The sequence below is a fragment of the Cebus imitator genome, unplaced genomic scaffold (genome assembly GCF_001604975.1).
Source record: "Cebus imitator isolate Cc_AM_T3 unplaced genomic scaffold, Cebus_imitator-1.0 Scaffold155, whole genome shotgun sequence".
NCBI lineage: Eukaryota > Metazoa > Chordata > Mammalia > Primates > Cebidae > Cebus > Cebus imitator.
Genome location: NW_016107470.1, coordinates 302,007 through 319,631, shown reverse-complemented (window position 1 = coordinate 319,631; position 17,625 = coordinate 302,007). Strand labels below are relative to the sequence as shown.

At 42.7% G+C, this 17,625-nt stretch overlaps 1 protein-coding gene and 1 long non-coding RNA gene across 2 annotated transcripts in view; one reads left to right on the top strand and one right to left on the bottom strand.

The window, feature by feature from the left end:
- Window positions 1–17,598, top strand: part of DOCK8 (dedicator of cytokinesis 8) — a 246,736-nt gene extending 229,138 nt beyond the window's left edge. Inside the window, exons 44-47 of the mRNA XM_017543412.2 lie at window positions 1,753–1,896; window positions 3,841–3,947; window positions 16,125–16,295; window positions 16,763–17,598. Of these exons, the coding sequence (XP_017398901.1) occupies window positions 1,753–1,896; window positions 3,841–3,947; window positions 16,125–16,295; window positions 16,763–16,823 (483 nt within the window). The 3' untranslated portion in view covers window positions 16,824–17,598. The remainder of the gene's footprint in view (window positions 1–1,752; window positions 1,897–3,840; window positions 3,948–16,124; window positions 16,296–16,762) is intronic.
- LOC108314494 lies at window positions 1,039–10,500 on the bottom strand. Its single transcript, XR_001829493.2, has 3 exons — window positions 10,470–10,500; window positions 4,036–4,038; window positions 1,039–1,105 (listed from the first exon to the last, which is right to left on the bottom strand). It is a non-coding gene; the product is annotated as an uncharacterized LOC108314494 (long non-coding RNA).
- Window positions 17,599–17,625: the final 27 nt, after the last annotated feature.

The following is a 17,625-nucleotide window of genomic DNA, read 5'->3' as shown; positions in this document are numbered from 1 at the left end:
TTCCAGGGTATGAGGAAGATAATGGAAGAGGGGAAGAATTGGGCAAATTGAAGGCTTTGTTTTTCTACATCTTTCAGAACACTTTCTCACTTAAGACACATTCCCTAGCCCAGCTTGAAAGCAGTGACTGTGTAAGAGTTTAAGCTTCAGACACACATGTTTGAGAGATGGAGTTGGCTGTGTGCCCACAGTGATCTGTACGTGGCACAAGCTGCGTATGATGTGACCTTCCTGACCCAGGGTGCCCTTTTCCCCTCTTTTAAAATTCCCCTCTTTAAAATAATATATATTTTGTAGAGACAGGGGTCTCACTTTGTTTGCCAGGGTGGTCTCAAACTCCTGGCCTCAAACCACCCCCTACCTCGGCCTCCCAAAGTCCTGGGATTACGAGCGTGAGTTGCTGCCCCAGCCTGAACTTTTCTTGGCCATCGGTAGTTCCCCAACACCCTCAACAATGGTGCTCAGCTGTTCGCGAGGGCTATAGAACTAAGTTAAACAACTGAAATGTACTGTCTCTACAGTTCTACAGGCTAGAAGTATGAAATCAAGGTGCCGGTAGAGTTGGTGCCTTCTGAGGGCTGGGAGGAAAGGGTCCGTTCCAGACCTCTCTCCCTGGCCTGTGGACGGCCCTCTTCCCCGTATCTCTTCACATCATCTTCCCTCTGTGTTTGTGTCCAGATTTCCTCTTCTCATGAGGACACCATAGTGGACTAGTGCTTACCTGGCTGGACTCATTTTAACTTGACTGCCTCTGTAAAGACCCTGTCTCCAAATAATGTCACATTCTGAGGTACTGAAGGTTAGGACTTCAACGTATCAATTATGGGGGAACACAATGCAACCCATAACTTTCAGAGAAGACTCTACCCCAAACCGGCAGAACTTAGCAAATAGATTGACCCTTAAGAGAATTCCATTTACTGGAATTTACCCTCAGGGTGAGTTGGAGAAGGCACAGGTGATATCAAAAGCATGTGTTACGATGGGGGAGAAAATCTTGAGTGCTGTGCTTCTAATATAGCTTTCTGTTGAGTAACATGAGGCCAGGAGCGGTGCCTCACACCTCTAATCCTAGCACTTTGAAAGGCCAAGGCATGCGGATCACCTGAGGTCGGGAGTTCGAGACTAGCCAGACCAACATGGAGAATCCCCGTCTCTACTAAAAATAGAAAATTAGCTGGGCATGGTGGTGGCACCTGTAATCTCAGCTACTCAGGAGGCTGAGACAGGAGAATCGCTTGAACCCAGGAGGCGGGGGTTACAGTGAGCCAAGATCATGCCATTGCACTCCAGCCTAGCAACAAGAGTGAAACTCCATCTCAAAAATAAATAAATAAATAAATAAATAAAGTTGAGTAACTTGCTCAATAATAGGAAAGGCAACCTGACAGGGTAGGAAAAACATGGACTTTGAATATAGACATTCTTATGATGGAATTAGGACCTCTCCCTTACTACCTGTGGCACTTTGTGGAACCCAACCTTATAAATCCCCCTTTGACTGTAAAACGGAGAGTATAAAGAGGTTGTTGAAGGAGTAAATGATAAATGTATGTAAAGTTCCTGGAACATAAGAATTCAAGAAATATTAGGCCCTTCCTTCTTTTAAACCTGTTAAGAGTATTTTAAGTGACTGAAAGTCTTTCCCTAGCTGCTTCTTCACATCCAGGTGGCCTCTCTGTCATAGCTGCAGGTTGTCCATAGCTTATGAGACCAGACAGTGACTTCCCTGTGTTTACGTCCCATGTCCAGTTTGTTTTGACACCGATTGAAGTTGCCATTGAAGACATGAAGAAAAAGACCCTGCAGTTAGCGGTTGCCATTAACCAGGTGCCCCCTGATCCAAAGATGCTTCAAATGGTACTGCAAGGCTCTGTAGGAGCTACTGTAAATCAGGTAAGCAAAACAGAGGGTGGCAGCGCCTCTGGTTCTTATTATTTGGGTTGTTGTTATATGTCTACACCCTCCTTTCTTGGGGTGGATGAGGACTGTGATGCGCATATAAACACAGAGATGTTCCTACAGTTAGCCTGAACTCTTGTCAGGTTTAGAAGACTTTTAGGAGGCCTTTTCCCTTTCATGGTGAAAAAGAAGTCCTAGAGATGAGTGGCCCAGGTTTTTAGGAGTACCACTTTCTCAGAGGAGTCTCCACCTCGGGCCAGACCTGACAATATGATGCGAATCTGGAGTCCTGTTGAAGAATGCGTAGTCATGACCAATTCACACAGTCATTGCAGGGCTTGAGACTCACCTACAAGTGCCTATAGGAGAGAGGGAAAAGGATCTAGAACATCCAATTCTTGGGTCAGTCACCAGGTGATCCCAGCATGCCAAGGACCTTGGCAACCAGGAGTGACCTGGGACCAGATTTCTTAGGCCATTCAGACAAGACTAGATCTTCTCGGACTTATTAGAACCCTAACTCCCAAGTTCAGCATGGTGCTCAACCGGTCTCAGATGGAGGTACTAGCCTAATACCTCTGTCCAGTGGGCCTCCTTAATTCAATTCTAGATCTGTTCTTGTCCACACTTCCATGCTCAGATACTCAGTGAGCATCATAAGTCTTTTCTCATTCAGCATAATTAGATTTCTCCACAAAAATTCTGAGTGTACTTGCCATCAAGGGAGCAGAAATAGAGAATAGAAACGCCTGTTAGATTTCCAAGATCAGGAAAAAAAATGAGGAAACTTTTGCCTTTGTAAGTGCCAATCCTTTGATAAAATGGACTTTACAAGCCCACAACCATGGTCTATCTGTATGCTATGGAGATCTCTGACTCAAGCCAGCAATTATGCAAAACGATGTTTGCCACTAGGGCAATGAGATAAGTCAACAAAAATGGATAGATCAAGGCAATCTCATTTTTAGAAAAGCATCTCAAAGCATGTACCATTTGATGCAATTGCATTACATTTTTATATGAAGGAAAATCTAGTATTAGTAGTATTTGATTAATAAAATAATATTTGGGGCCATGTAGAGTGGCTTACACCTATAATCCCAGCCCTTTGGGAGGCCGAGGTGGGCAGATCACTTAAAGTCAGGAGTTCGAGACTAGCCTGGTCAACATGGTGAAACCCCGTCTCTACTAAAAATACAAAAATTAGCCAGGTGTAGTAGCATATGCTTGTAGTCCCAGTACTTGGGAGGCTGAGGCAGGAGAATTGCTTGAACCTGGGAGGAGGAGGTTGCAGTAAGCTGAGATCACGCCACTGTGCTCCAGCCTGGGTTACAGAGCAAGACTCTGTCTCAAAAACAGCAACAATAAAAAAAGAAGATAAATTTGCCAGGGTACAGTGGTGCATGCCTATAATCCCAGCAGTTTGGGAGGCTGAGGTGGATGGATCACTTGAGGCCAGAAGTCCAAGACAAGCCTGGGCAATGTGGCAAAATTGCATCACAAAAAAAATACAGAAATAGCCAGATATAGTAGCATACACCTGTGGTCCCAGCTACTCAGGAGGCTGATGTGGGAGGATCACTTGAGGCTGGGAAGTAGAGGCTGCAGTGAGCAGAGATCACACCACTGCACTCCAGCCTAGGTGACAGAGTGAAACCCTGTCTCAAAAAAAAAACAAAAACAAACAAAAACAAAAAACCAACAACAACAGAGAAAATGCATTTATACTTCTGAATATTCTTCTAAAACTTCAGACTCCTCCTAAGGAATCAAAATTTCCTGAGATGTCCAAGACTTTCCTTGATTTTTTTTGTTTAATTCAAACCAACTACAAAATTAAATGTTCAAACTAAGAAGTCACTCCAATATTTTCTCCCAAGCAATTTAATTTCCTTCCAATATCAATATTGGCTTTTTTTTTTTTTTTTTTTCCATCAGGGACCACTGGAAGTAGCCCAAGTGTTCTTGGCTGAAATTCCTGCTGATCCAAAACTCTATCGACATCACAACAAGTTGAGGTTATGCTTTAAGGAATTCATCCTGCGGTAAGAAGGAAAATGGCTGGGAGTTTCAGTAGAGCAGTGGTTCTCAAACTGCAGTCTTAGACCAGCAGCTTCAGCATGACCTAAGAACTCGCTAGAAAGATAAAGTTTCAGGCACCGTGCACACTTCTGAATTGGAGTCTCTGGAGGTGTGGCTCAGCAGTCTGCATTTTAACAAGCCCTCCAGGTGATTCTGATGCACACTGAAGTTTAAGAACCACTGCAGTAGGGCATCACCACTTGAAATACTCATGAGTAACACGTGAACTGTGAAATGCTTTCGTGTCTAGCATCCCATGTGCCTCACAATCATGTTGTAAGAAGTATCATCATCTTCCTCATTGTACAAAAGAGGAATCAGAGGTTCCAAGACAGTACATAATTTTTTTTAAGATCACACAGCCAGTTGGCAGCAGAGCTGAGATCAAACCAAGTCTTCTCAATACAAATAGCCCACATGCCCATCAATGTGCTGATATTCCACCGATGCACTAGAGTCCCAGAAGTTCTTTGCATTGGCTGTCATTGTAATGTCTCAAATCTTATAATATTTTTAGAAACTTAAAAATGGACACTGCCTCAAAGTGAGAGAGACAGGTTCTAAAACTGGGCTTTTCAAAGGTATTATCCTGATGACAGTTCTCCATGTCAGACAAGTCTCATCTCTGCTCCTAAATTCTGCAATGGAGCTGGCTTCAAGAGCAGTCGGTTAGGAACTGGGTCTTTGGTCAAAGTCTTGTAACTTATTGCAATACAGACACATCTATTGGGTTTCCTATGGCCCTAAAAAAATGAGTATGAAGGATATGAGGCATTTTACCTGTAAGAGAAAAGGACTTCAGAAAAATGTATACCAATATTTCTTTTTATTCAAACCTTAAAGAATAATATTAAGTATAGGAATTTCTTCACTTGGCAGATGGGGATAAAGGAGACTAAAAGTTAAAGTTTGCTAAATTCAGTGAAAACATCAAAATGCTAGCATTTGTGAGGTTAGAGAGATCTCCTTCACAGGCTTTTGTGAGAGGTCCACAACTTCGCTACATACAGAGGAGACACACTGTGCCCTGCAGTGAATCCCAGCCACTTGGTAATAGGATGTGTGTGTGGCTTTGTGTGTATGTATTTGCACATGTTTATGAACATACTCACAGATTATCTCGATGAATGTTTTGATATTTGAATTGTTTCCTGTATCTGACAACAATTCTGACATGACAAAAAAAAAAAGTAGATTTTTTTCAGTACATGGTACATATCTTTTAAAAGGCTAGAAAAATATTTGGAGAATTATTTTATTTTATTTTATTTTGAGACAGGATCCCACTCTGTCGCCTAGGCTGGAGTGCAGTGGTGTGATCTCAGCTCACTGCAATCCCTACCTCCCAGGCTCAACCGATTCTCCTGCCTGAGCCTCCTGAGTAGCTGGAACTACAGACGTATACCACCATAACCGGTAATTTCTGTATTTTTAGCAGAGATTGGGTTTCACCATGTTGGCCAGGTTGGTCTTGAACTCCTGACCTCAAATGATCCACCTACCTTGGTCTCCCAAAGTGCTGGGATTATAGGCATAAGCCGCTGCCCCCAGCCCCATTTTTTATTTTTTGTAGAGAGAAGGTCTCACTATGCTGCCTAGGCTGATCTTGAACTCCTGGGCTCAGAGATTGGATTTTTTTAAATCTATTTTTATTTAAAATTAATCATGGTTAAAGCCCTCCAAAATTGACAATGCTCCAGGACCTATGAAATGTTTAAAAAGCACTCACTATATTCCAGGCTTGAGATTAGTTATGGGAATACAGAGATCTGACTGTTACTCTGTTCTTAACGATAGGCTATGGCTCTGCATGGCTGAATAACAATGCAGCTTACACACAGAACTTTAAGAACTATGGAGATCAGAAAAGGGAAATCGTTTCAGGCCGGAGTGTTTCGGGGAGGCATTATGGAAACTTAAATCTTGGCACTTAAATCTTGTCCTGACTATATAGGTGGAAGAAAGGCACTAGTGGGGAAGAGGAAGCCATGACAGTGGCCCTGCCTGATCCAAGGTTTCGCTTTCAGCTGTTTTAGTTACCCATGGTCTGAAAGTATTATTTACAATAGTTTGAGAGATAGAGAGACCACATTCATACAATTTTTAGTTCTGTATGTTGCTATAATTGTTCTGTTGTTAATCTCTTACTGTTCCTAATTTATAAATTAAGCTTTCTCATAGATACATATGTATAGGGAAAAAAACCATAGGGAAACCATCCAGTTTCAGGCATCCCCTAGGGGTCTTGGAACCTATCCCCAGGGATAAGGGGCACTGGGGTACCAATGAGTGGGCCAGGACCACGAGACTCAGTCAGGAATGCCTCTGATGCACCGGGCTCCTCTAAGTCCAGCTAGAGCAGCATGCTCTCGTGAGCATGCTAGGACAAGGAGGAAAGACTGGAAAGACAATAACATCAGTAAATGAGGCTCTGAATAGAATTTAAATGTAAAAGAAAACTTGTCACCTGTAACCCTGTACTTTGGGGGGCTGAATTGGGTGGATTACCTGAGGTTGGGAGTTCGAGACCAGCCTGGCCAACATGATGAAACCCCGTCTCTACTAAAAATACCAAAAAATTAGCTGGGCATGGTGGTGCATGCCTGTAATCTCAGCTACTCAGGAGGCTGAGGCAGGAAAATTGCTTGAACCTGGGAGGTAGAGGTTGCAGTGAGCCAAGTTTGCACCACTGCACTCCAGCCTGGGCAACAGAGTGACACTCCGTATCAAAAAAAAAAAAAAAAGGAAAAAAGAAAACTTATCAAGAGAGTGATTTTCATTCATTTTGCCTCAATTTTGTCTACCAGTGACAAATCTTGCAATCCTGTATCTCATGGGTATGATCCTTTTCATGACTTCACCTAGGTAAAATGTACTTACAAAATCCCTACTAAACATATGTTTCTCATTAGCTCCCAGCCCCAGGAAAAGTTACTCCAAAAAGAACCAGGGCCCAGTAAAAGTAGTCCCAGGCAAGAGGTACAAGAGAAAATGGACTTTCCTAGGGATGGTCCTTTAACAAAGTCATGCATTAGACTTTCAATAAAGATGCTGTCGTCTCCCCAGATGGCCTGCAGAAATGTTGGATTTTCAAAATCAAATTCACCATTTAAAATGTTGTTCTGCTGCCTTTTTAACGGTGACTCCACATGGGAACCAGTCCCACTTTTATCCCCGCTGGCAGGACTGCTGCGTTGTTCTAGGAATGCTAGGAGACTGTCAGTGTTTCCCAAACTTCACTGTTCTTACTCATCACCTGAGGAGCTGTCAAAATGCAGATTCTGGCCTGATGCGGTGGCTCTGCCTCTAACCACAGCACTTTGGGAGGCTGAGGTGGGAGGATTGCTTGAGCCCAGGATTTCAGGACCAGCCTGGGCAACATGGCGAAACTCCGTCTGTTTAAAAAATACAAAAATTTAGCCAGGTGTGGTAGTGGTGCATGCCTGGAGTCGCAGCTACTCAAGAGGCTGAGGTGGAAGGATAGCTTGAGTCCAGGGAGGTCAAGGCTGTGATGAGCCCTGATCGTGCCGCTGCGCTCCAGCCTGGGTGACAGAGCAAGACCCTGTCTCAAAAAAAGAAAAATAATGCAGATTCTGAGTCAGTAGGTCTGGCGTGGGTCCTGAAGCAATGCATTTCTAACAAGCTCCCAGGTGATGCTGTCGCTGCTGCTCTTGCTGCTACACTGGACCAAACTTTGAGTGGAGGGGCTGCAAAGATTGCTTAATTGCCTCCTTTCACATTTTCTCCCTATGACTTTTCCCTCCCTCACTGAGGGCTTAATCTCTCAGACCATCCTTATCATCATTCACCCCCTTTTGCCTTCTGCTTCCTCCCTTCAAAAAAGCAAATGTGCTCAAACTACTACACCTTGAAGCAACTATAGACATCAGTTCATCCATTCATTCAGCAATTATTGAGCTCCTACTTTGTCCCAGGCACTGTGCTACATATGTGGAAGGATGAGGTCCCAATACCAGTGGGACAAAGCTACAGGCCAAACAGTCCTGCTGCTCATGACTTCATGTCTGTGTGCAAACACAGCAGTTGACCTGCCCTCCTCTTTATTCCACAGAGATCAGAAGTCGTCAGTGACAGTGTGCTGATGGCCGCACAACTGTATCAATTTACTAAAACTCATCAAACTCTACACGTAAAGTGGGTGAATAGTATGGTATGTAAATCATACCCTCAATACAGGTAGATGAAGGGTCCTCTGTTGCCTAATTGCTCCTCAAGTCCAATCTGAAAGTTACAGCTTTTAATAAATAGACTAACTATTTTTTCACGTTGTTTGCACTGGTGTGTTTTCTCCTCCACGCTGCTTACAGACAGCAGAAGGGATGCAGAAGTGGAAAATGTTTGGGGCTTGAACAGCTCTCAGGTTTCCCCTTTAGTAAGCTCCAGATTCTCAGCAGACTTGGGCTGTAGATCGATAAGCCCAGATTTCCAAGGTGACCATTAAGTGAGCCTTCTGTTGCTGAGAACTAATAGCAGAAACGTTTGCTTGCCAGGCCCACTGCGTCTAGTGCCACCACTGGGCAGCGACCCTTCTGACTCAGCTATAGTGGAAGCAGAAATAGACATAAAGAGAATCCTGGCAGCCTGACTTGATGCAGCCAGTCCTGCAACTCCTCAAACTGTTACCAAGCTGGGACCTCAATCTGCTTCTGTCTTTTCCTGCAATCATAAAAAACACCTCAGGAGTTCAAAAGCCAAGACAGAGAGATACAATGTTCTGTCCCCTCTTCTGCTCCCCCGAACACCCTGACCATTTAGGTTTTCTAATTTTCTTCTTTATACTTATCTGGACTTTCTTATTCCTGTAAAGACTAAGTGATGTTAGATTTGTTTTTGTATTTAAATAAAAGATAGTGGAACTCATTGGCACAAGTTACAGCTTGCCTTCAAGAGAAGTCGTTTCAGATACACCTGAAAGGGTTCTGCAGCATATATGTGGGCATAGGGTCAGAAAACAGGGTGTTGCGTGGTGGTGTTTTTAAATGGGAGTTGGGAGTCTATGGAGAGGAAGGAGAAGGAATTTGTCTGAGTCACCAAAGGGCAACCAAATGTGTCGAGTGTAGGTGGAAACAGAAACAGTAGTTTTAACTTGAGACCAAGGCCATGTGCCTGTCTTATTGCTGAAAATGGGGCAATGGCTTTCCTAGGCAGTATATGTGGCGTTGGGGTTAGGAATATGGGCACTCAAACCAGATTGCCTGAGTTCAGATTCCATTCTGCCTTAACTAGATGTATGACCTTGAGTAAGTTACCCACCCTCGGTTTCCCCAGACAGAAAATGGGAATAATAATTGTAACTACCTCTTGCAATTAGTGTCAGAATAAAATGAGTTAATACATGGAACTTAGAATAAGACTTTGGACATACTAAGTGATCAGTAAGTGTGACATTCAGTGGGGCAAATAGGGAACTGATGGATTTGAATGGGAAATAGAGAATTAATCTGACTTAAATATAGAGATTGTCTATCCATGATTTGTCTGTCTCTATAAAGTTTGAAAGACACAGTGGGGCTGAGGAGACATTGGCCTGGGGGCAGCAGGATTCTGGGTTCATATCCAGCTGTGCTGTCCCACAGGCATGTGACTGGACAGGACACTTCACCTCTTTGCATGTTCGTTTCTTCAACTATGAAATAAAGGGGGCCAGGCACAGTGGCTCACGCCTGTAATCCCAGCACTTTGGGAGGCAGAGACAGGTGGATCACAAGGTCAGGAGTTCGAGACCAAGCCTGGCCAACATAGTGAAACCCTGCCTCTACTAAAAATACAAAAATTAGCTGGACGTGGTGGTGTGCACCTGTAATCCCGGCTACTCAGGAGGCTGAGGCAGGAGAATCACTTGAACTGGAACCCGGGAGGCAGAGGCTGCTGTGAGCCAATATTGTGCCACTGCACTCCAGCCTGGGCTACAGAGAAAAGAAAAAAAAAAAAAAAAAAAAAAAAAAAAGAAAGAAAGAAAGAAAGAAGGAAAAGAAATAAAGGGACTAGAATACAGCATCTCTAATAGTCCATCATTCTCATATGGTACAAATAGTTCATGTACTTAGACCGTGTCTATTGGGCATAATAACACCACCATGTGCTCTGGCTTTAGCTATGTACAGGGACTGTTCTGAACATTTGGTATGTTTCAACTCGTTTAATCTTTACATTAATTTATGAGGTAGGCTGTTATCACCCTCACATCACAGATGAAGAAACTATGACATTATGACATGGAGAGGTTAAGTAACTTGTTTAAGGTTGCAAAGTCAGTAAGCAGCAAAGCAGGATTCAGAGTTGAGCACCCTGGCCCCAGAGTCCATTCTCTTAATTGCTGTGCTGAGCTGTTCCCTCTGGTAACTATATTTAGTTGCTAGTAACAGAATACAAGTAAGAGTAGCTTAAATAAAAAAAATGTATTTTTCATCTGGGCATGGTGGCTCACGCCTGTAATCCCAGCACCTTGGGAGGCTGTGGATCACAGGTCAGGTGTTCAAAACCAGGCTGGCCAACATGGTAAAACCCCATCTCTACTAAAAATACAAAAATTAGCTGTGCATGGTGGTATGTGCCTTTAATCCTAGCTACTTGGGAGGCTGAGGCCGGAGAAATTGCTTGAACTGGGACCCAGGAGGCAGAGGTTGCAGTGAACCGAGATCATGCCACTGCATTCCAGCCTGGGCTACAGAGCAAGACTCCGTTTCAAAAAATAAAAAGAAAGAAAGAAAAGAAAAGAAATGTATTTTTCTCTCACACTAAATAAGATTGGAGGTAGTTGATGCAGAGCTATGTGGTGGACTTATAAAGTCATCAGAGACCTTGGTTCTTTTCCATTTCTTTGCTGTGCCATCCTGGTTATAGTGTACCCATTCTCATGGTCATGATATGGTTGCTAGGGATCCAGCCATCATGACCACATCTGGGCAAGTATGAGGAAAGAGCAAAAAGGTATGTCCGTTTCCCAGTGACTTTTCCTGTCTTATCAGCCATCCCTACCTGCATGGGTGGCTAGGAAATGTAAGTTTCCAGGTGGCCACACTGCCCGAAGTTCTGCTAGTAGGGAAGAAAGAGTGGATATTGAGAAAACAACTAATAAATTTTTTTTGCCACACTCAGGAACCAATGTGTGGGCTGTGCTGAAATGAGGGGGACTAGGATGGGTGCAATGGCTACGCCTGTAATCCTAGCACTTAGGGAGGCTGAGGTGGGCAGATCACTTGAGCTCACAAGTTCAAGACCAGCCTGGGCAACATGGCAAAACCTCGTCTCTGCAAAAAATACCAAAAAATTAGCCAGGCATAATGGTGTGCCTGTATCTCCAGCTGCTCGGGAGGCTGGAGTGGGAGGATCACTTGAGTCCACAAGGCACAGGTTGCAGTGAGCTAAGATCATTACACTGCACTCCACCCCGGGCAACAGAGCAAGATCCTGTCTCAAAAAAAGGGGGCACTGGGGCACCAAGAGATGCAGGGAGGATGAGGGCTACATGACCACTCTCTCCAGGAGATCTTAACTCTATACATGGAGACCTCAAAATGTTACTGTCATCAAAAGCCAGGAATCCTTTTCTGGAGGTACAACTTCCTCCCCTTTCTTATCCCTATCAATCTGGTTTCTGTAGGACTGTGACTGCCAGAAAACTCCAGGCATATTTGTTCTAAGAAAATACTTGTGTTCAGGGAGTTTACCAACAAAGGGAGCATGAGAGGATGTAAGGGAAGTCTGGAATGGTTGTATCGCTGAGAGCAACACAGCTCAGATGTTTGTGGACCTAAGAGCATGTTACAGATAAGATCATTTTTAAAAAGTTGTTTACGATTTTGTATACATTTTCCAAGAGATATGGCTATTCTCTAGGAGGGATGTTAGCACATGGCCCTCCTTAGCTTATGGATTTAAATTAACATAGTAGAAATTATTTCAATTTTAATCAAATAACCTAGAGAATATAACCCAAATGACTGAAAGGAAGAAATATAGGAAAAGTATATAAAATAATTTTATGCATTATGAAAGTTTAAAGATATAAAGTGATATTACTATATAAACCTATTTTTTGCTCCAGCTATTAATATATTTGTCTTTATAAAACACCACAGTTATTTATTGCTATGTAACTAATGACCTCAAAATTTTATGGCTTAAAACAACATTTAATTATTATGCATGTGGTACGTAATAACTTTTGCTTTCCTCATTTCTACTCCTGATATTTGCCTAGGATATGGCCATCATGGCTGGGGCCCTAGCAGCTGTATTGTGGCCACGATAATGGTTGTGCTATAACTTGGGGTTGGCTGGGCTCAGCTTGGTGGTTTTTGCTTGGAGCCTCTCACTCAGTTGCACTTAGACAGTGGCTAGGACTGGAATTACCCAAAGGCTTCCTCATACATGTCTGGTGTCTGGGCTGAGAATATTCAAACAGCAGGGGCGCCTCCTCTCTCTAATTCTCCTTCTCTCCACATGGCTCTCCTGCATGACAGCTTTAGGGTAGCTAGACTTGTCACAGGATGGTTCAGGACTCTCATAGTAGAGAGAGAGAGAGAGACAGAGGCCATATTACCTTTTATTAGCCAGGCACACAGTACCACCTCCACCACATTCTGTTCATTGTGGCTGCCACAAAGAACCACCCAACTCTTGATGGGGGTATGGGCAAGGTTCTAGGAGAGCACATTCTTATGGCCATTTTTTAGAAAATACAATCTGCCAGCCTCCAGAAGCATCAGTCTGCCTTATTATCACAGCCTCTCCTTTAATTCTCTCAACAATCCTGGGAGATTATATGAGCTTATTATCCCCATTTTCCAGATGAGAAAATTGAAGATTTTTATGGTTAAGTCATCCTGCTAATGAGTAGTGCTGGTTTCAACACAGTTCTGTCTGCATATAAAGCATTTAACTCACTCAAGGGCGCGTGGTAAACAATCAGGATGTGTTAGCTAGCTAGCACTACTTCTGCAAACAAGGACTAAGGAGAGTTTAGTTAATTATACCAAAGATGTCAGAGTAGACTTCCCCAAATTAGCTGTTAGCTTTGGCAGGCCTCATCCCACCTCCTATAGTCTGCCAATGTTATAAACTTGGGCCTTGAAGTCATCCTGCAACTAATTTTATTTTACACATGGTGTTACTTGTAACTGTTAGTTAAGAAGCAATAAAAAGGGGTGACATAGATTTCTCAGGATTCAAAGGCCATACACCTTCCCTTCTAGTTCTCTCCTAAAACCTTTAATATGTAACCTTAGGTATCCTATAATTTGCTTCAACTAATGCCAAACTTAAAATGTAGGCGAAAATCTGGTTAAGGGAGTTCTTTTGGATTCTGTGTAAGTTAAATCAAGCAGGTCCTTCTTCTCCAGCAGATTAATTCCATGATGAAGCTGTGGTTGTAGGTTTATTTTCGCCTAGCCAGGTAGCTTTTCCTTGCCACATGCCATCCTCTTCCTCATTGTCATCCTGGAAATGTGTTCAGTGTTAAGAGGATTTGATAACAATGTCTCGGTATCTCCATAACTTACCCCAAGTCTAATACCACTATTAGGAAAATAATATAAGGCACATGATCACCCAGATCTTATTTATTTGAAGGATAATATAATTATTACTAACTATTGCATGTTAGGTAACTTACAGCCATTACTCTGTCCCTTTAAGGTTTGTCAATTTGTAAGTTCCCTAGGGTAGAAGAGTATAAAACAAAAGGCAAGACTTTATCATCTTTAAATAACTTGACTGTCTTCTTTGGGGTGTACCATACTGTGTAGGAGACCTTGGTTTAACAGTCCACAAGTCGGATAACCAGGATGAGTTTTTAAGATTTTCTCTTTGACTTTAATGCTATGCAGTTTTGCCATGAAGAGGCTGGGTATAGATCTGTTGTTGTTCATTAGAGAGTTTATATCTCTTTTCAACTCTGGAAAATTATCAACTATTATATCTTTAAATATTGCCTCCCTCTCACTTTCCATTCTGTCGGAGATTCTATTAGATGTGGGTTGGATCTTATATCTCCATGTCTCTTAACCAATTTTTTCATATTTTTTATTTTTTAAATCTCATTGGTGATTTCCTTGGATTCGTCATACATTTAATTATCCAGTTATGTCTAGTCTATTATTTAACCTTTCCATTGAGGTTTTTGTCTTTTAACAGTTCTGTGTGCGTGTGTGTATGTGTGTGTGTGTGTGTGTGTGTGTGTGTGTGTGTGTCAAGGTCTGGTTCTGTCACCCAGGCTGGAGTGCGGTGGTGCAATCTTGGTCACCGCAGCCTCTACCTCCCAGGCTCAAGCCATCTCCCACCTCAGCCTCCCAAGTACCTGGGACTGCAGGCACGCACCACCATACCCAGATAATTGTTATATTTTTTGTAGAGGTAGGGTTTTGCCAAGTTGCCCAGGCTGGTCTTTAACTCGTGAGTTCAGGCAATCCACCCACCTCAGCTTCCCAAACTGTTGGGATTACAGGCATGAGCCACCACGCCTAGCCTAGTTACTGCATTTTTTTTTCTAGAAGTCCTATTTGCTTTTTTCTGAACCTTTCCTGGTCTCTTTTTTCATATTCTTGATTTTATCATGGATTTTGTACCTTTTATTTATTTTCTTCTTTTTTCTCTAGTCACATGGTTTTTTCTTCTTTTTTTTCTAGTTAGGATTTTATACATTTTATTACCTCTCTGTGTTAACTTTGGTTTTGCATTGTTCTATTATCTCTAATTCTTACTGGACTAATTATTTTGTTTGATGCATCTGTTAGTTTTCTCTCATGGTAGCTGATTTCCTCACACGGTTTGTAACTTTTTATTGTGAGCTCATCTTTGGCGGGAGTGGCCCCTATGTCCTGATTGAGAATGTGTTCCTCCAGAGCAACTTTATGTTGGTTTGTCTGAGCCCTAGCAATTTCAGTAATCTTGGATTAACTTTTATTTTCTTACATTGAAGCACATACAGTCAAGAAATGTACATTTGTAACTTACACCATATGTGGTGCAAGCCTAGAATTTCCATTTCTCAAGATGACTTTCTTTCTCATGAATGGCCCTAAGCTGATAGCAAGTTTCCATTCTGATACTCTGGACAGCTTGCAGCATTTTTCTAAACCCTCTTTCATAGATGGGGTAGCTTTTCAAGGCTCTGGACCATATGCAGATAGCATATCCAGAATCTCCCTTTGCCCTGGCCAGGGTCACATCACTAATCTTGTGTGAGCTTTGAAACCCCTTCCACCCATCCCATAGAACTATATGCAGTCCTAAAATCTTCATGGGCCAGTCCTAGTCACAGCCGCCTTGCCACCAGCTCCTGCAATCACTCTAGCTTTTATTTTTCTCTTTCTTTCTGGCACCTGGTGTTCCCCTTTCTGTTTCAACAAGTTTTTGTTGTGCTTTCCTAGCACTTCCATATGTGTGTAGCAGGAGGGGGCTGAATGGCACCTGCTCTGATGCCATGTTGCCGTAAATCACAGTGAGCTTTTTGTAAGTAGAACAGCTTCCATTCCTGAGTTTGATTCTAAGATCTACCACTTCCTTACAGTGTTATCTTGGGCAAGCATCGTAACATTTCTTAGTTTCAGGAACAAAATAAAGATAAAAGCTGATTTTTTAGGGTTGTTGGGAAAATTAGATAATGCATGTAAAACTTACTGAAACTTCTTCTGGCACATAGCAAGTCAGAGGTTCTCAATTCTGGCTAGGTTGGCCTCAGTATCCCCTGGGCAGCTTTTCAAAATTTGACATTTCTGGGCCAGAAGCGATGGCCCGCACTTGTAGTCCCAGCTACTCAGGAGGCTGAGGTAGGAGGATTGCTGGAGCCCAGGAGGTCGAAGTTTGCCAGGAGCTGTGATCACACCACTGCACTCCAGCCTGGGTGACAGAGTGAGCCCCTGTCTTAAAAAATAATGGTAAAATAAAGTAAAACACAGAGATTTCTGGGTGCTACCCCTCAGCAGTTGTGATTCATTAAGTCTGAGATAGATCCTAGAAATCTGCGTTTTGAAAAGCTCCGCAGGTAATCCTGGTATGCTACCCAGTTTGAAAATGCTCTTAAAGTTATTCAAAAAATCATAAGTAGTTTCATTGTTCTCAGATTTCTAAGCATTTCAAAGTCATTTATTTATCCCACATTGATATTTTCATCTCAGATGTGGTGAAGCCGTAGAGAAAAACAAGCGTCTCATCACACCAGACCAGAGGGAGTATCAGCAGGAACTCAAAAAGAACTATAACAAGCTAAAAGAGAACCTCAGACCAATGATCGAGCGGAAAATCCCAGAACTCTACAAGCCAATATTCAGAGTTGAGAGTCAAAAGAGGTAAGAACAGAGCAGAAAAGGCCTCTTCCTGGGGGTTAAAGGGCAGCGCATGGGACCCAGCACCTCAGGGCATGGTCTGCTGCACTAGAGGAGCTACAGCACCAGCGAAGGGAGGGCATGGGGCCTGGAATCAGAGGCTGCCAGGGTGTGATCCATTCTGCTCCCGTCCTCCCCATCCCTGCTCCTTGACCTCTCCCAGACACTTTGGTGTTGGTCTTGTGCCAGCGGTCTTCTCAGGGCTGAATTACGGCCTGTGTTGGGTTTTTTGTTAGTTTGATTGGTTTCTGTGTTTGTTTTGGCACAGTGTGAAGGGGTCACAGACCTTTCAGTTATTATTTGCTGAGTTCTCTGTGACTGATATCCATTTCTACCAGGTAATCCACCCCTAACCCTTTCTAAAAGGCCAGTTGATGTTTCTTACTTCTGTATGCTCTCTTTCCCTCTCTTCCCTCTTCTCTTAATTTCAGGGACTCTTTCCACAGATCTAGTTTCAGGAAATGTGAAACCCAGTTGTCACAGGGCAGCTAAGAAAAGTTATCTTCATTCGTGGAGACTGTGGCCCTGCAACCCTGGAGAAGGACTCGCTGGTACTTAAAAAATTGGGACATTTGCCACCAAGGATTGACTGTACGCTCCCTGACCAGCCAGCACTCTGAAAGCTTTGGGATCCAAGGAACCGTGGAATGATACCCAAAATGGACTCTGACCAGATTTTTGCCATACTGGAGGATGGCAGGGTGGAGGATGGGTACTCAGGCATGACTGTGTATTTATTTAATTGTGTTTTTTCACAATGTACCAAACAAGGCATAAGCAACTTCTCCTGCTGAGAAGGAGAACTTCTCCTGGTCAGTCACTGCCCATCTGAGACATTATTTCCTCTGGCCTATATTTGATTTATAGGAGTAACTCACATTGCCTGAGGAAAAATGGAAAAATTATCCACCAATCAATTCAAACTGAACTTCACTCTTTATAGGAAGGGAGGGTGAACTTGTAGGAGTACAAAACATTTTCAATAAATCTATGAAGGGAAGCCTTACTGCAATTCTAAAAATCATGATGGTTGGAAATTTGGGTGTAGATTAATTATTTGTGAACTTGGTACCATTTTGGTAGTGGTGGACTCATTTTTGTATAGTTATTTTTGCTTTATTATTACTGTTAAGTTAACATGCATTTATAGAGGAATATACTCAAAGCATTGATGGAGGAGATACATGGTACTTGGAGCAGTCAGCCAAAAATTACAGATACTGCTTTTACTTAAATGCAAACAATCCTCCTATAATGCTTTGCTTCTCTTTTTTTTTTTTTTTTTTTTTTTTTT